Source organism: Danio rerio, chromosome 4 (genome assembly GCF_052040795.2).
Source record: "Danio rerio strain M-AB ecotype USA chromosome 4, GRCz13ab, whole genome shotgun sequence".
Taxonomy (NCBI): Eukaryota; Metazoa; Chordata; class Actinopteri; order Cypriniformes; family Danionidae; genus Danio; species Danio rerio.
In genome coordinates this window covers 44,845,001-44,864,148 of record NC_141024.2, presented here as the reverse complement: position 1 = coordinate 44,864,148, position 19,148 = coordinate 44,845,001, and the positions used below count along the sequence as shown (strand labels likewise).

Below are 19,148 nucleotides of genomic sequence, written 5' to 3'. Positions count from 1 at the left end.
AACTGAAAGATTGGTGGTACAAGCCCACCCAGGGACAGATCAAGCATTTTGCTGCCTTGTAACTGCTAACATGTGCACTGGACATAGATCCTGGGCCACATTCTGTCCAGCTTTACAAGATGAAATCAGGATTTAGCTGAACATTGTTACGGGTAGGGAAGGTATTACTGTAAACGGTTTCTGGTTCCTAAAAGAGCTTCTCATCAGCCTGGCTAGCTCAGTCGGTAGAGCATGAGACTCTTAATCTCAGCGTCGTGGGTTCGAGCCCCACGTTGGGTGTTCCTGTTACTTTTCTCTCTCTCTCCCAGCAAACTTACATAAGGTTTAATGTAGCAGACTTTGAGACAAAGTTACGCGTTTCTACCTCTGTAGGTGACTTTTCACTAAGTCTCTTTGGCGCAATCGGTTAGCGCGTTCGGCTGTTAACTGAAAGGTTGGTGGTTGAAGCCCACCCAGGGACGAATTAGGCATTTTGCTGCCTTGCAACTGCTAACACGTGCACTGGACATAGATCCTGGGCCACATTCTGTCCAGCGTTACAAGATGAAATCAGGATTTAGCAGAAGATTGTTACGGGTAGGGATGGTATTCCTGTAAACGGTTTCTAGTTCCTCAAAGAACTTCTCATCAGCCCGGCTAGCTCAGTCGGTAGAGCATGACACTCTTAATCTCAGGGTCGTGGGTTCGAGCCCCACGTTGGGCGTTCCTGTTACTTTTCTCTCTCTCTCCCAGCAAACTTACATAAGGTTTAATGTAGCAGACTTTGAGACAAAGTTACGCGTTTCTACCACTGTAGGTGACTTTTCACTGAGTCTCTGTGGCGCAATCGGTTAGCGCGTTCGGCTGTTAACTGAAAGGTTGGTGGTTCAAGCCCACCCAGAGACGAATTAGGCATTTTGCTGCCTTGCAACTGCTAACACGTGCACTGGACATAGATCCTGGGCCACATTCTGTCCAGCGTCACAAGATGAAATCAGGATTTAGCAAAAGATTGTCACGGGTAAGGAAGGTATTACTGTTAACAGTGTCTAGTTCCAGTGGGGACTCCTCATCCACCTGGCTAGCTCAGTCGGTAGAGCATGAGACTCTTAATGTCAGGGTCGTGGGTTCGAGCCCCACGTTGGGTGTTTCTGTTATTTTCTCTCTCTATCTCAGCAAACTTACATTAGCGCTCCTATAGCAGACCTTTTGAGACAAAGTTCCGCGTTTCTACCACTGTAGGTGACCTTTCACTAAGTCTCTGTGGCGCAATCGGTTAGCGCGTTCGGCTGTTAACTGAAAGGTTGGTGGTTCAAGCCCACCCAGGGACGGGTCAAGCATTTTGCTGCCTTGTAACTGCTAACACGTGCACTGGACATAGATCCTGGGCCACATTCTGTCCAGCGTTACAAGATGAAATCAGGATTTAGCAGAACATTGTCACGGGTAGGGAAGGTATTACTGTAAACGGTTTCTGGTTCCTAAAAGAGCTTCTCATCATCCCTGCTAGCTCAGTCGATAGAGCATGAGACTCTTAATCTCAGCGTCGTGGGTTAGAGCCCCACATTGGGCGTTTCTGTTACCTCTCTTTCTCTCAGCAAACTATCATTAGGGTTCATATAGCAGACCTTTTGAGACAAAGTTCCGCCTTTCTACCACTGTAGGTGACATTTTACTAAGTCTCTGTGGCGCAATCGGTTACATGTTAGTCTGTTAACTGAAACGGTGGTGGTTCAAGCCCACCCAGCGACGAATTAGGCATTTTGCTGCCTTGCAACTGCTAAAACGTGCACTGGGCATATATCCTCGGCCACATTCTGGCCAGCGTTACAAGAAGAAATCAGGATTAAGCAGAACATTGTCACGGGTAGAGAAGGTACAACTGAAATCGGTGTCTAGCTCTTGAAAAAGATTCGCATCAGCCATGCTAGCTCAGTCGGTAGAGCATGAGACTCTTAATGTCAGGGTCGTGGGTTCGAGCCCCACGTTGGGAGTTTCTGTTACTTTTCTCTCTCCCTCCCAGCAAACTTACATTAGGGTTTATGTAGCAGACTTTGAGACAAAGTTACGCGTTTCTACCTCTGTAGGTGACTTTTTAGTAAGTCTCTCTGGCGCAATCGGTTAGCGCGTTCGGCTGTTAACTGAAAGGTTGGTGGTTGAAGCCCACCCAGGGACGAATTAGGCATTTTGCTGCCTTGCAACTGCTAACACGTGCACTGGACATAGATCCTGGGCCACATTCTGTCCAGCGTTACAAGATGAAATCAGGATTTAGCAGAATATTGTCACGGGTAGGGAAGGTATTACTGTTAACAGTGTCTAGTTCTAGTGGGGACTCCTAATCAGCCTGGCTAGCTCAGTCGGTAGAGCATGAGACTCTTAATGTCAGGGTCGTGGGTTCGAGCCCCACATTGGGCGTTTCTGTTACTTTTCTCTCTCTCTCTCAGCAAACTTACATTAGGTTTCATATAGCAGACCTTTTGAGACAAAGTTCCGCGTTTCTACCACTGTAGGTGATTTTTCACTAAGTCTCTGTGGCACAATCGGTTAGCGCGTTCGGCTGTTAACTGAAAGGTTGGTGGTTCAAGCCCACCCAGGGACGGATCAATCATTTTGCTGCCTTGCAACTGCTAACACGTGCACTGGACAAAGATCCTGGGCCACATTCTGTCCAGCGTTACAAGATTAAATCGGGATTTAGCAGAACATTGTCATGGGTAGGGAAGGTATCACTGTTAACATGTAGCAGACTTTGAGACAAAGTTCCGCGTTTCTACCACTGTAGGTGACCATTCCCTAAGTCTCTGTGGCAACATTATGAAGCTGCAGGCCCCGAGACCCAACCGCACGCTCAGACCTGCTCGCTCAGACCAGCACTTCCAGACCTATCGTTTTCTCAGACAGTGCCACCTGCTGTTGGAAAAATTGCCTAACCTGAATTCATTGATTTATAAATTGTAAATTACACTATTTTTCTACTATAAAATATTGCACTATGATTGAATACATTATTATATAAAATATTAAACATACTAGATTATGATTTAATGCATTAAGTCTGTTGTATTTTAATTAACTGTATTTGTAAATAGATATTGTTCAGTTACTTAAATATTTTCAGTCATTTATTGTTTTTGTTGTTGTTTTTTGTTTTTAAATCATTAAGGATTTATCAAACTCTTTAGTATTGAGTTGAGGGAATGAACATTATCTTATTATTCACAGAATAAATGATAGTACTCGGAGTAATTTTCTCACACCAAACTTTATTTTTTTATAAATTTTCATGAGGTCCTACAAGTCATCGAGCTGTAAAAAATGCAGAGAAAAATTGTGAAAAACAATACTTGGATTAATAATGTATATATTACATATAAAATAAAATAAAATGCTTTACATTCTTGTTGGGAAGATTTTTCATTTCTCGAGCAATTCTTCTGTTAAATTCCTCAGCTTCACTAAAAAAAATAAATGCTGTTGTCAGAAATTGTGTTTAACATAAAAACTTAACAGCTTTTGTACAAAAAAAAAAATGTAAACATACCTTGTGTGATAAATGGGGCCCTGGAGGAAGACATCTTCAGCCTCCTGCCAAGACAAGCCTTGTAACTCGGAAATGCCATGAGTTATGGCCTGTACAAACATACAGATAAACCAATTAATAAAATAAAACACACACTGCAGAACATAAGCATGCTCATGTACATACATGTTTTGTGATTACCTCTGGGAGGAGACATCCACAAATGAACTCCACCTCATCATTGAAGGTCAGCTGTGTTTTGGTTTTATTAAGAATCCCTCTGATGTAGTCACAAATGATTGACTGGGACTGCTCATTCTCAATGTAGACAGGCACTTGAGAACGGGGTTTTAGTGGAAACCAATTTGACCTTTTCCCACCGAGTATATCCTTTGGGCCATAGAAGGAAATTATATTTCATATGTAAATGCACAAGTAATTAATTATATTTGGCAAATAATAGTTAAATTGTCACTTGACTATATTTAAGTCAACCATACTCAGAGTCTAGAGGAGTAATTTAAAGTGGAACCATCTATACCACCAAATGCTGCTCTGCTGATTTTGATGTGATAATCAAGTCCACTAATCTTTTGTCATTCCTTTCCCGATCTTGAACTGCTTGGACATGTGCCGGAAGATTGGATGTGGTTTTTCTTTTTACCCTAAAAAGGAGCCGAATCTTTCCATCCAAGACACTTCTTGCCTCCTCAGTCCAGAAAGCAAATCTGTGCCCATAGCTTTTAATAACAAGACAAGACAAAATCCATAATTACTGTGTAACGAGGAGACTAACACGGAGGGATCCATTATGCAGTATTTATTAATCACAACTTCACTCAAACACACAATATGCACCGGAGTGCACACACACATCCACAGTAGTAGTATGGGTATCAAGACTGATGATGAACAGACACAGAGTGAGTTACCAGGCATGAGTGGAAGGGAGTGAGCGAGAACCAAGATCCGTTATGCAGGCTTGGGTCAAGGGCAGGCAGCAAGGATCAGAGTCCGTATAACAGGCGTGGTTCGTGGGCAGGCAAAGAGAGAGTCAGAGTCCGTATAACAAGCGTGGGTCGTGGGCAGGCAGAAGGCGAAGCAAAGTAAGAGACAGGCTGGAGTCGTGCACAGGAGATCAGGCTGGAGATAATGCTCAGAAATGCTGGCCGGGGCTAAACAAGACTTCGCCCTGAACGAGTGTTTGAGTGCGGCTTGTAAGAGGTACGTGGGTCATTAGCCAGATTCCAATCAGGTGTATGCGCAATCAGTGTAGATGGATGACGTAATGCTAAAAGTCCGGAGATGGTGGCCTCTGCTGGCCAGCGAGGGGAGTTACTGGGACCGAGTCGGTGACATACTGGTCACCGGTAAGAGAGATTTTAAGTATGTTTTGTTATTCATGTTACAAGTTGTTGTATTGACTCAATGTAAATTTTTAATTTTACAGATTTACAAGAAAAATAAATAAATACTGACAAACCCATCAATTTGAAATCGTTCCATGAGTAGAAGGCACCACCACTGACGGATGATAGTTATATCCATCTGAAAGAAAGACTGTTTAGTCTGACAGTTAACCAACATGTTTTTGTTAATACATGATGTTGGGTGTGCTTGCAATAACCATGCCCCTTTTTTTAAAAGATATGTTGCTTAGAAGAAAGCAAGATAATATACACTAAAATAGTTACATTTTAGCTATGATTAAGAAAAGCACCAACAAAATAAAGTTACATAAATAATAAAATAATACCTCCTGGAATTGAAACCCAATGCCACACACCATTGAGAGGGTGTACTGAAAAGAGAGAAGTCACAGTCATTTACAATGTTTACAAAATCTTCAAATCAATTAACTCAATTTATATCTTACCATGAGTACAAAAACACCACAATCATTCCCTCTTGTCTGACGTGGCAAAGCCTAAAATATGCAAAGCAAATCAATTTTATTTTAGAATAATGTACAAAAAATTTAATTGTTGTAAAAGCCAAAAAATAATTTTTTTAAAGTTGATTCCTCACTGGAAAATCATATCCAGTTTTTTCAGACCATGTCCCATGATCCACTTGGTAAGCAACTTTCCTGTAAACAAAACATAGTAGTAATACTAACAATTACAGCTCACCTCAACACTAGAACACCATGCATAAAAAAGGCTAGATCAACATAGCCAGAAGTTCAAGAAACGGCTATAGGAACGTAGCCAAAAGTGACAGAACTATAATACACGGTTAGGAAATAAATAGAAATGGCTAGAGGAACGTAGCCATATATCACATAAAGGCTGAAACATGTCTTAGTTTATTGATAGACCTAAAAATTGCCCTGTATTCCTCATCTCCAAATCCTGATTCATGCTCTGCGTACAGAGAGTCTAAAAACACCATCTCTCTTCGAAGCGGCATCATTATATACAATGTTAAAGGTGTAAAAATATTTCATTTGAACATTATTGCTTCTTCCAAGATTTTTCAGTGTTTTATTTTAGAAACACACACATTGCAATACCAATTAATGTATGCACTAGACATTTTAATATATTCTTACACAGACAACAAAGTGGTCTGGTCCATTGGCATTTGTCCATGCTGGAAAGGCTAACAGGTCTTTTAAGTCTGCATCTTCCTAGAATTGATCAGGACAGTTATGTCGTTTAATTTAGTTTGTACTTCTCACACAGTAAATACAGTACATACACGCACCGGTAATCCAGTAACAATGTTGTTAGGAGTGTCTTTCCACACAGGGACAACATAAAAGTCCTCAATGTATATGTCCTTGCCCTACATGAATAAAAAGAAACTGTTGACAATGACATGAACATTTTCACACAGTTTAGAAATTGTTTTTTTTTTATTTGGATCAAGTTAAAACAATCTATATAAATATTATGTTTTATAGTACATACAATTTGTCGAGCCATTTCACAAATAAGCTTCATGCAGGCGTTTTCAATCTGCAATAAATACTTTGATAAGTCAATGTTTTTAATAAAAAAAAAAGTTATAATAAAAAAACAGACTGCTTACATGGGAGTCCATGTCCCTCAACAATCCAAGGCTCCAAAATTCTTCTCGAATAAGGCACACTTGCCTCTCCTTCACAATTATTTCACTGCCAGGGCGATTTCGGTCCAGCAGATAACCAAGCTGTAATAATAATAACAATAAATATGTGTGTGTGTGTGTGTGTGTGTGTGCGTTTGTATGTAATGGTAATTGTTCACCAGTTTCTCTTGTAATGGATCCCAGTCCCTCTTCCAAGGCTTAGTAGGTTCCAAAAAATTCAGAAGAGTGGTAGGTTCACAAGCTGTTTTTTTCTGTAATTGGTACTGATGACAGAGGAGATGTGACTGATGTTATGCCTGGTGATGCAGCGGTCGTTTGTAAAGTCACAATATTTTCTGGCAGTGCTGTCAGTGGTCCTTAGAGTACATTAAAGCATCAAAATTTGAAAATAACACATAATAATTAGATCAAAGATTTCAATAGTGTTGTACTAAAAACCTTTATTTCAGTCAACTAAATATTTAATTAAATGCATTTGAAAACTTAAATACAATAAACTTAAAAAGTTTTGTTTTTTCAACAAGACGAAATTAGCTTTTTTAGGGCAGCGAGTTTCCATAATTTTTTTAAGTTCAATCAACCTGTCCGGGCTTACAGTGTGTGATGTCCACCGCTGTAATTACACAATAGTGAAAAAGAAATCTGAGAAATGCTGTAGTTGGTGTAGGTGGAGCAGGTTAATCACATTAAAAGTTCTGCATTGTGTAGATATGAAAGTGAACTCTTGTCATTGAATCACCCTGTATAAACTGCCTATACAATAATTTAACTTGTGACGTAATTATTTTCTAATTATAAATATATAGCTGCATGACAGATTTAATAGTGGACTCTACAAAGGTAAGACCAAAGCTTGAAATCGCATCACGTGAGTGCAAGAGACCAATAGAAGTTCAAAACATGGGCTATATGGAGCAATCAGTCGCTTTTAGTAACGTCTAATCATATTGTTTTATCCCGCACTTTTTTGCAGCGCTGTACGAAAGAATTTTGCAAGAACAAACTCTAGTGTGACCGCGGCCCAACTTGCTTTCAGATTAACTATGCCCAGCTGCTATATATGTGAATAGCAACAGGCGTTTCTGTGTGGAGTTTGCATGTACTCCCTGCGTTCGCGTGGGTTTCTTCTGGGTACTACGGTTTCCCCCACAGTCCAAAGACATGCGGGACAGGTGAATTGGGTAGGCTAAATTGTCCGTAGTGTATGAGTGTGTGTATGTGGATGTTTCCCAGAGATGGGTTGCGGCTGGAAGGGTATCCGCTGTGTAAAAACTTGCTGGATAAGTTGGCGGTTCATTCAGCTGTGGCGACCCCAGATTAATAAAGGGACTAAGCCAACAAGAAAATGAATAAATTATCTATATATATATATATATATATATATATATATATATATATATATATATATATATATATATATATATATATGAGCCTACCTTTGAAGCTGCTGTGCTGTGGTGTGGAAGTTTCTGATTGTGTCGCTTGATTTGTGCCTGTACCATAACAGATCTCTCTTGTTGTGAGATATGTCTTGGTAACCTTTAATGTGTTGTGTTTTTTGCGCATTGATTTGACTGCATTGAGTGAGTGAGTGCATTTTCCCTCCTTCTCCTGGTTAAGAGATAAAGCTATATAATAGAATGTTATATTTCAGATAGTATAAATCAATTATTAGCAACAAAAGACCAATTCTATAATGATTTTAGTGTATAAGACTATTTGAAGCAAAAAAGATGCTGGAGGACTGGATCAAATATATGGCACTTTATTCACACCTGATTGCCTCTGCAGCTTGTACATAACATTTCACAGCACCTGGAATTAACACAAATGAGTTTAAAGTTACAGTGTGTCTCATCCATTTGTGATTAATGTACAAACATCTTCTTCAAGATACAAAAATCTTCTAAGGCCAAAAGTAGCAAAAAATGGACAGTATGTGATAGCTTCACTGTGTTAAAAAAGGTTTTGTCACAGAGTATCTTATATATGCTTTTGTGAATGCACTGTAAAAAAATGCTGTTAAAAAACGGTCAGATTCTACGGCAAAATAATGTTTTTTCACTAAAACAGTAATATTCTGTTAAAAACAGTGCTTTCTGGGTAACATTTTTGTTTTCGAGAAAGTAACCAACTGCAGAAAACTGTGAGCTAACAGAGTTCAGATTCGATGTTTTGAAGTCTGTGTTTGAAATCACGCTTTGTGTCCTTGTTCACTATTTCATACACTAGTTAACTAATATAGTTCACCTGACAGTTTTAATGAACACTAATGAGTGAATTCAGACACTGATGAACACCTGCTGTTAATAATCACAATTACTGAAGAAAATAAACAAGAAATACAAACAGTGACGTGAGTTACAGCATTAAATAAAATAAAATAAAACAGCTTCAGTCTCAGCAGAGGATCATTAAACAACTCCACAAACAACAGCAGACACACTTATTACTGACTGATTTGACTTCCATACTATTCTCATTGAGATCCAACAGAAATTAAGGTGTTTTTTGTGTCACCGTAATGGAGTGAGGGGCTGATTTAGTTGGGCTCTTCACCCTTGGCCACATGTAAGAAGACTTTCCAACTGCTGTAATGCAGAGTTTACAAAACGTTTGTACTATAGCAATAAAGTTGGGAAGTCAATAATTAGAGAAATCTATTTGTCTGAAGTAAGTTCTGATAAATGTTTTGGTATAAATCTGGATGAAGGGCCTCATGCAATAGATTTTATGCTAAGTTGCAGGTATTAATTTAATTAATGAGAAGTGGAAACAGAAAAGATACCTCCGTAATTACTTAACAGTTAAGAAATAACATACAAAAACAGTTCAGTTATGACAAATACACACTCAGACCTCATGAATCTGACCTTGTATCTCAACAATGGTAACATCTCAAATGTTTCATGCTGCAATGCATGCTGGGAGTGGCACGGTACAAATATCCCAGCATGCATTGCGGTATAAATAAATGTTGTATAATGGTCTAACAGTTTTCTTTATTTGTGTTTGATTCTGCTGTTGTTTATGTTTAGACTTTCAGTTGCCTGTTTGTGAGTTAAACTGTTAATTTTGTTAGTTGTCACCATTATTGAGGTTCATATGCTGATTATTGATGTCTCTTTGAGTGCGATTTACACCATAGAGCAGTGTTATTGTGCAAGATATACTTAAAAACTTCCAGAAATCATTGCCATATATAGACATAGAATGTAAAACAATAGATTTAACATTGAATAGGAGCAGTAAATTTTATTATACTAAATGAGAACAGACTCTGCCGTTTAATAGCAACATAAACATCACCAGATCTTATTTAGGTTTTTGGCTGGCTTGCCACAACAAATGAGCTTTTTAAACAAAGTTCTTAACAATTGCAGCAGCCAAAATATATAAATGTTAAAAATGACAGGGCTAAGAGCCCAACTAAAGCAAACTCTGTTCTCCATGATGGTGACGTAAAACTTTCACTTTTTCTCAAGAAGAACTTTAGTAGATGTTATACAAAAATACATGTATTAAGTAATAAGTGTAGCTGGTGATGATGTTTGTAGAGTTGTTTAATCATCAGCTGATCATTTAAATGATTGAATCATTTGTTGTTCTTCAGGTTATTTCATTATAAAGCTGTGACTAAAGTTTTGTATGTTCTGTTCTTGTTTTTTCCCTTCAGTATTTCTTTATTTATTCATTGTTAATCCTCAATTATCATTTAATTAGTCAGTTAATTAATGAATTTACTTCAGCTTTGCTCCATGTTTCTTGAACACTCAGTAGTGTGGACACTTCAATAAAAACTGAAGTATATGCTCTGGGGTTTAAAGGGTTAAAGGTGTGAGAGGTAAAATCACAGTGTAAAAATGTATTTTAACAGTAATATACTGTTAATTTACACAACGGAAATAGACTGTAAAAAAACAGTATATTGCTGGCAACCACAGCTGCCAGTAGATTACCGTTAAATCAAGGAAAAAAACAGTATTTTACTGTAAAACCTGAAGCTAATTTCTTCTGTGTGTCACCGTTGTGGAGGAGAGTAGAGCCAGTGTATGAGTTAAAGATGAACAATGAGCTGCTGATGTTATTCTGCAGGTTTCTCTATTTAAAGATAGCGGCTGTTTAGTTGCTGATGCAGTCAGAATCTCTCTGGTGATTCCAGATTTACATGTATGTGTGCTGTTGTGAAAAATAAGACATTAGAGTTAAACCGAACTTTTCTAATTAACTAAAATAAGTTATCATTATAAGTATGCTTCTGAGCATATATAGCACATTACTTCATAAACTCATTCAGCAATTGACCAATTTGAGGCAGTTGCTTTCAGTGAGCAAAATGAGTTCACTTGAGTATTGTGTAAATCAATGTAGTCCATGTATTTTTACAGCAACATACTGTAAAATAACAGTACATTGCTGGCAACTGCAGCTGCCAGTATTTTACTGTTTTTTAACGGGACAATTTTTAACAGTGCACAAGAGTTGCAAGCTTTGCCCTTTTTCTTCACTGACTTAAGGTGTGGTGCGTTTCCAACATTTCAGGCATCTGTCCATCCCGTTTTGCTTTTTTCTTTCATTGCGCAGTGCAGGCTCAGATACTAGGGGTACTCTACAAGGAAGCCGATGACTTAATTGAGCTGTTTTAAATAAGAAAGATTATAAAACAGTGTAGGGCCGAGTGGACTTGAGGAATGACTCGAAGGCAACCTGTGGTTTAGGGCAAAAGTGACTGCCATCTATTGTTAAGATCACGCCTTTTGGATTTGTCATACAAGAGCCTCTTTATGCATGTGCAAAGTAACTGAGTAGAAAGCATAGTAAATTTTGCTTCCCCCGCACTGTCTTAGATGAAACTGCATTTGGAAGTATCGTATCCAGAGGTTTTTTCTTTTAGTGTTAAGACTAACGGCTGTTTCACACCGCAAGCGCCAGCAGCGCGTCAGCAGAGCGTGTTTTTTCGGCGTCCATGTTAACAGATTAGAGCTTTCATAATGCACGCAGTAGCAGCGCGTCAGAGCGAGGCGTGAGCGTCGCTGAAGCAGCAGTGCAGCGATAGTTTTGGTGCCGGGTCTATTTTTGACGCGCTGCTCACGCTCAATTAAAGTGACAGTGCATTAATAATGACCAAAACACAATGAATGACAGTAAAAAGTAGCAATTGTACCCAATAAATGCCTTAATATTGTCAACTGATTTATATATAGTCAATTGTAACCCAAGTTACTAGTGGGTAGTACACAGCAATAGAGCAAACCCAGACAGCACACATACGTTGGGCCGACGTCGTGCCGATTTTCAAAATTCCATCGGTGCGATGTCGCTCAGGGAGCGTTTGCTAATTGGCAAAATGTCGCCGCGACGTCGGCAAATGATCGGAAACGCTGTCCGGCCGATGTTAGGACGACGCAACCGGAAATACCGGCCGCTCCGCGGAGGCGCTGTTCTCAGGCGTTTTGCTCATACTTATGGACCACTAGCTGCAGCAGCTGCTTATTTATAATAAACACGACACACCACTCTCAATAACAGTTGAAGATTTATTAATATTTTCACAAACATACAAATAGATTAACATACTTTTATCACACATAACCATGTTTTACCGCGTTTAAAACAAAACCAACAAGTTGTACTATAACCATGGCTGAACTACTGTGCAATAAAGATTTTAAATATAAAGTCCATTGCAGCATTTATATTAAGACTATAGGAATATTTACAATTACTTCAAAACATGTACACTAAGGGTGACTATAGTTTACTATAATAAAAAACACAAATAACTTGTGTAAGCACATGCTATAATGCTTATAATTTCTTAAATAGTGTTAAAGAAAATGCATGCTTCAAAGACTATAATTTTAAAATACAAGATAATACCAGTCATGTGTTCAGTATCCAAAAGACTTTCTTCAGGGAGTTACAATAATAAAAGAGTACACAAACACAAAATAAATACCAAGCAAACAATATTTACAGTAGTAAATAAAATAATACAAATTAAAATAATTGTCTGATAAAATCTTATTAAAGTCTGTGGTCAATTTTTTTTACATTTTTTTTTATAAATGGCATTCAAAAATTTGCAATATCCTCTGAACTAATACCACATCAATAATATAAAATAACAATACTTTCTCAAAGATAACCAGTTTTTTTTAAGCAAACTCTAATGCACGACACAAAACAGATTTTGTCAATATATATATATATATATATATATATATATATATATATATATATATATATATACACACACACACACACACACACACACACATACACACATATATATATATATATATATATATATATATATATATATATATATATATATATATATAAAAATCCCTTAATTTCTGTTTAACGGAAATATTTTTTAACACATTTCTAAATCACAATAGTTTTAATAACTCATTTCTAATAACTGAGTAAATAATATTTGACCAGATATTCTTCAAGATACTCTTCAAGACACAGCTTAAAGTGACATTTAAAGGCTTAACTAGGTTAATTAGGTTAACTAGGCAGGTTAGGGTAATTAGGCAAGTTATTGTATATCGATGGTTTGTTCTGTAGACAGTCGAAAAAAATTGCTTACGGGGGCTAATAACATTGACCTTAAAATGTTTTTTAAAAAAATTCAAAACTGTTTTTATTCTAGCAGAAATAAAAGAAATAAGACTTTCTCCAGAAGAAAACATAACATTTTCTTGCTCTGACCTATATATATATATATATATATATATATATATATATATATATATATATATATATATATATATATAAAAACTGGTTGTAAATTGTGTACAATGTTCCAAGGAAACAGACAAAATTAAAAGAAATAACCTGTCGTTTAGTTTTGTTTAATCTTGCGGAATGTTGCTTACACATAAAAGGAGATATATAGGTGGAATAAAAAGTGTGTCGCCATCCTCTAAATTGTTCTTGTATGTTGTCTTCATCTTTAGTCTTCACAAGTGAGGCTGGCCCAAACCAGGACTGCAGTAGCCAAATCTAATCCTTGTAGTGGGAACCCTTAAATAAAGCAAGAAACCAAAAGGAGAAAGATTAGCATTGCAGCAGTTCATATTACCACAAATATATATTATTTGTTTCATGACATATAACTGGAGTATATTTAAAAAAAAAAAACAGATTGAGGAGAGAATCAGTACATTGGAATACTATTTTTTCATCATGTGACGCTATTAATTATATACATTGTATTAAATTCACAGTATTACTGCTTGACTGTATTAATTAAATAAAGCTGACACTATCAGAAGAGAATTTACCATACCAACCTAAAAGCTATGAAACAGTAGTGTATGTTTAAGATGTTACTTACTAGTCCTATTGTACTTTGGAGAGGTTTTCTGACAGGAGGATCCCTTCAACTCAGCAGAATTCTCAGCAGACCATCAGCGTACACCAATCTAAGAATAAAATAAGCAATTTGTTAAAAACCAAAAATATATATATTTTATATTTCCAGGTTTATAGGAAAGAAGAAAGCTAAAGCAGATTTAAAATGTAGAAAAAAAATAAAACCTATTGACAATTTAATGGCACAACATACCCCAAACTAAGCACGCTCAAATGGTTAATTTACATAAATGACAACTGCTGCTCATTAAACTTATATTTATACTTTTATTAACTGTTAAGGATTCATTCATTCATTTTCTTTTGGGCTTAGTCCCTTTATAAATCTGGGGTCGCCACAGCGGAATGAAAGGCCAACTTATCCAGCGTATGTTTTACGCAGCGGATGCCCTTCCAGCTGCAACCAATACACACTCATTCACACACACTTAGACACTATGGTCAATTTTAGCATACCCAATTCACCTATGTCTTTGGACTTGGGAAAACCGGAGCACCCGGAGGAAACCCACACCAACACGGGGAGAGCATGCAAACTTCACACAGAAACGCCAACTGACCCAGCCGAAGCTCGAAGCAGCGACCTTCTTGCTGTGAGGCAAACGTGCTACCCTCTGCGCCACCGTGCTGCCCTGTTAAGGAATCAGATTAATATAAATGAATTGACATGTTTATTTAGTGTCTGACACATTAAATATTGCATTTTTAAATATTGTTTCATTTTAAGATTTATTTCAGAATTAACTATAGAACCTGGATATATCGTCACATTTTCCTGCACAGCAGCATTTCCAAGAACATAGAAAAACAGAATAAAGGCCAACTAAAAAAAATTAAAATAAAAAACTCTGACTGAATGCTTTAAGTAACTGGCTAGGAATGGGCAGGTATAAGATTCTGAGGGTATAATCTTGGATAATAATATCACAGTTTCACAGTGTTGTGATTACTGCTCTGAAATGTGTTTTTTTTTTTATCTCTGTGAAAAAAACAGCTACTTTTTCCCCATTGAACACAATATGTTTTATTTTAAGAAACATTTAAAATATTTTGTAACAGTAAACATGCCAGGCTAAATAATAATTTAATAAAATAGTACTATCAACATTAGACTCAAAAACACTGATTTCTTGTGAAGGCATAATAAGCTATTTGTTTTTCAGATGTTTGCTGAATCGTGAGCTGACCAGTAGCTTTTGATGTGGAGGGTCTTTTACTGCTTTAGATAATGTTGGACTATTTTTTTAAGTCTTTGATAACGCGCTAAAAACCATATATATAATGCATCCGGAAAGTATTGATAGCGCTTCACTTTTTCCACATTTTTAATGTTTCAGTCTTATTTCAAAATGGATTAAATTCATTAATTTTCTCAAAATTCTACACACAATCGCCATAATGGTTGTTGACCCGATTTTAGTTAATCATTTACAAGTCAATATTGCCAATATGGATTGTGATTAAAAAAAAATCTACATGTAAAATTGCAGTGTTAAATGCAATGCCATCAAACATTTTAGACGCACCAGTGCAAAAAGCTAGTCTAGAGCACTTGGAATGCTGGTGTAGTTCTAGTTAAATTCAGTTCAGTTAAAGCTGTATATGCAGCCGGTCTCAAGTATAGGATTTAGTATTTAACTAATCTTAACAACTAAACATTTACGAGTCTGTATTAGCCAGCTCATGTACTACAATGTAACAGATACTGTATATTTCCACCTTGATACTTATGCTTTTTTAAAAATATTTTGTGTTCAACCGATTAATTAATTCTTTCATTTATTTTTTCCATGCAATAGTATAGCTTACACTGGTGTATTTGTATGGACCCCCTCAAAATAGCGGAGGCCACTTTCTGGCCACCCAAGTATAAACTTCTAGCCTAGCCACTGTGAACTACCTGTCTGTCCTGCTCCAGAACTCTTTGTCGGCTGCTTGTATGTCTGGATAGTCTTTTAACACTGACAAATACAGCCTCTGCACATCCTCACAACCAGGAGAACAGAATGACCTGAAAAATATAACCAACTGAAATCAGTTGAAATGTATTTGGTCTTGTGATGATGACACAAAAATAAATTATTTTTCACAAAGGATGTGCTGTTACCTATGAAACGGTCTATAATGAATGATCTTTTGATCCTGTTTCTTTGATGTCATTCACTCAGAGATGGTTTGGACATTTGATTGTATCTAAACTGTAATGAATTTAAGTTACAAAAACATTGATAGCAGGACCATTGATCTTGTAACTTATACAAATTGTTAAGTATTGAACAAGTCTGCAACCAAACTAGTCAAGTTAATAATACTAATCTCAACTCAACTATGATTAGTTGTCTTGTTTCTGCTGCCCAGACGGTCTCTCCACCTGCTGATAAAAAAGGAAAAAGTATGGTATTTTTACAACAATGAAACTGCAAACAACTTAACTATAAGGGGGTAAGCAGTGAGCATCTTTTATTATAAGCAATTTACTGAATACTTTGTCACTGGTATTACCTAAAAACCAAACGTCCCAAGTTTGGCTCATAGCTGTCCACACATCTGCCCAGTAGCTTGTGGTAATACTGTAGACACTGATCAGCTGGTCCAACTGAGTTTGGAGTTGAACTGCAATTAGGCATCCAATACTGCAAAGAAAGAGAAACTCACTTTGGGTTAACAAATAATGTAATCCCATCCACGCATTTCAAGTAATTGTGCAGTTTATTCTCTTATTGAATTTTCTGAGAGCTTATGAATATATTTTGTCTTCCCAAAATAGCATGTACTGAAACACAATATATTATATAAATATAATTTAATAAGAGCGTGACGTGGTGGCACAATAGGTAGTGCTGTCGCCTTACAGCAAGGATGCTGACTCGAGCCTCGGCTGGATCAGCTGGCATTTCTGTGTGGAGTTTGCAAATTCTCCCTGCGTTTGCGTGAGTTTTCTCTGGGTGCTCCGGTTTTGCCTACAAGTCCAAAGACATGGGGTACAGGTGAATTGGGTAGGCTAAATTGTCTGTAGTGTATAAGTGAGAATAAGCGTATATGGTTGTTTCCCAGTGATGGGTTGCAGCTGTAAGGGCATCCACTGCGTAAAACATATGCTGGATAAGTTGACAGTTCATTCCGTTGTGGTTACCCCAGATTAATAAAGGGACTAAGCAGAAAAGAAAATGAATGAATGAATTTAATAAGAGTTAAACTGATCTGTTAACATGTCTGTCAGGAGCTGATCTACCTTATAATTAATTTTTTGCTTAATTTTTTTTAAAAGGGAAATCAATACCCACACATATACATATATATACACACATATATATATAAAATGTATATAAAAATATAATATATTTAAAAAATGGTTCCAGTAGTAACGCTCCTTAAAGTTAAACTACATATTCACATTCCTCATCTGTCTACTGTTACATTATACTAATTACTGTTACATACAGTGGCCGAGAGTGCGAAAGAGAGTAATAAAACACAGACAAAGAAGACAGCTTTGTCACTTTTTCTATGCTATTTGTGAGATTGTGTATGTTGTCAAACTGATGAAAATGTTTTCTCAATTTACTTTAACATTTTTATAACTTACAGCCGTTGTTAAATTTAAAAGTATTTTAAACATGGATGGACATCTAAATGCATATAGGGCACATCTCAAAACATTATTAAATTTTTCCAGATAAATCAATTTTGAATTAAAACGTATATTAATCTCTAGACTTGTATCTCCCTGATCTTTTTAAAAGAACGGCCCCTCGTTTGCTCATCACTGTTTGACAAGTGTCTGGCAGTCCGTCAAAAATATACTTACATATAAAGATGTTCATCAGCTACACGGCACTTAGGTTAAACTTTGACCTCCTTTTCAGTTGATGTGGAAAACAAAACCAAAAGAAAGACAAAACAAAACGACATATCATGCCTGTACAAATCAAAATTTATTAATTTAGGGCTTAAATTGACTTGTTTGAGGATGAGTTAAGGTGTAAGGGATGGGTGAACGGTGTAAATATACATGTAATTCATAGCTATGATGTAAAGCTGAATTTTCAGCATCATTACTCAAGTCTTCAGCGTCACTTGATCTTTCAGAAATCTTTTTTAAAGATGTTGATTTAGTGCTTGAGGTTGAACTAATATAATGGTGATTATCAAATGGTGCTGATTTGCTGCTCAAGAAACATTTCTGATTGCTATCAATGCTAAAAACAGATGTGATGACAAATAATTTAGTGTAAACTTTTTTCTAAGATTTAATAAATCAATTAATCATAAAAAAATTAAACAAAATGAAAATAACAAATATTACTTCATTAGCAGCAAATCTGCATATTTATTAAGTTCTGAAGAATCATGTGATGTGAAATTTAACACCACTCACATGTTTCAATGTCAAAACTTTCTTAAAATAACTGCAATAAAGACAAGTAACAGATGCATAATATATAGACATGTAACATGTGCATAATGATGTGCAATGGAAATTCATATGAATTAATCCTATGCTTAAAGTTACCTGTCTTTCCTGTATCTCTGTGATCAGCTCCCTTCAGAAATTTAGGAATCTTGAGTTATATTTTCTGTAGCAGGAGGTTATTCTCTCACTCCTGAAACCACAGAACACTTTTTTACTTAACATTTAGTTTAAGATACCATGAAATATCAAAACACGATTGAACTTTTGATTCACGGTCCTTTACAGTAACGTTACAATGCGTATTTTAGACTACATATGGAGTGCATTCAATAAAACATTGACAAAACCTCTCATCTACACATAAAGAATAAATAAAAGCCAAAACTTTAACAAACAAGTTTAACAAGAGCTAACATTAAGTAAGTTAACGTAATATTACCCCGACGCTAACGTTACCAGTGCTAATATGCTAACGGACTTTTACGAAGACTTACCACTCTTATATAACATAATATTCAATTGAATATTCATCAATTGCCAATAATAAATGTGTGAGGAACAGTTTTATGTAGTATTTGCTTTGTTTTAGGGACTAAACTTACCTGAAAACAGTCAAAACGGCAGCTTGAGAGAAGTCGTGTTGTGTCTTTCAGGTGGTGTCGTGTCGTGTTGTAGCTTTGTTTCCCATAGCAACATCCCCTCCGCTCCAGTGTTGGAAGCAAGACGCGCGCGCGCACATTAAAGTCTTGAAGTATTGCATTTATAAAC

General features: G+C 36.6%; 3 protein-coding genes and 2 non-coding genes across 8 annotated transcripts in view; 4 read left to right on the top strand and 1 right to left on the bottom strand.

Annotated features, from left to right (window-relative positions):
- LOC148681268 (uncharacterized) overlaps window positions 1-19,148 on the top strand; it is a 482,092-nt gene that overhangs the window by 197,330 nt on the left and 265,614 nt on the right. The window lies entirely within an intron of this gene.
- LOC141377041 (uncharacterized) overlaps window positions 1-19,148 on the top strand; it is a 441,555-nt gene that overhangs the window by 231,609 nt on the left and 190,798 nt on the right. The window lies entirely within an intron of this gene.
- On the top strand, window positions 812-885 carry trnan-guu (transfer RNA asparagine (anticodon GUU)). Its single transcript has one exon. It is a non-coding gene; the product is annotated as a tRNA-Asn (tRNA).
- On the top strand, window positions 1,237-1,310 carry trnan-guu (transfer RNA asparagine (anticodon GUU)). The gene has a single exon. It is a non-coding gene; the product is annotated as a tRNA-Asn (tRNA).
- Window positions 3,226-6,944, bottom strand: LOC137490827 (putative PWWP domain-containing DNA repair factor 4). Of its 3 annotated transcripts, XM_088650839.1 has the most exons (11): window positions 6,539-6,586; window positions 6,418-6,465; window positions 6,212-6,292; window positions 6,057-6,134; window positions 5,531-5,591; window positions 5,379-5,429; window positions 5,259-5,303; window positions 3,704-5,050; window positions 3,524-3,612; window positions 3,377-3,437; window positions 3,226-3,288 (listed from the first exon to the last, which is right to left on the bottom strand). In XM_088650839.1, exons 1-5 carry the CDS (start codon window positions 6,548-6,550, stop codon window positions 5,553-5,555), a joined length of 258 nt encoding a protein of 85 aa, XP_088506965.1. In that variant the 5' UTR covers window positions 6,551-6,586; the 3' UTR covers window positions 3,226-3,288; window positions 3,377-3,437; window positions 3,524-3,612; window positions 3,704-5,050; window positions 5,259-5,303; window positions 5,379-5,429; window positions 5,531-5,552. The 3 variants fall into 3 exon arrangements, 2 of the variants coding, with proteins under 2 accessions (XP_088506965.1, XP_088506964.1); XR_015942700.1 differs by lacking the exon at window positions 6,057-6,134 and having other exon boundaries at window positions 6,539-6,944; XM_088650838.1 differs by having other exon boundaries at window positions 6,212-6,944.

Coding starts and splice junctions, on each gene's coding strand:
- LOC137490827 (XM_088650838.1), bottom strand. CDS start 6,088: ATGCCAATGGACCAGACCACTTTGTTGTCTGT. Junction 5,304..5,378: donor GTGGTGTTTTTGTACTCATG/GTAAGATATAAA, acceptor CTCTCTTTTCAG/TACACCCTCTCAATGGTGTG. Junction 5,051..5,258: donor TTGGGTTTCAATTCCAGGAG/GTATTATTTTAT, acceptor TCTTTCTTTCAG/ATGGATATAACTATCATCCG.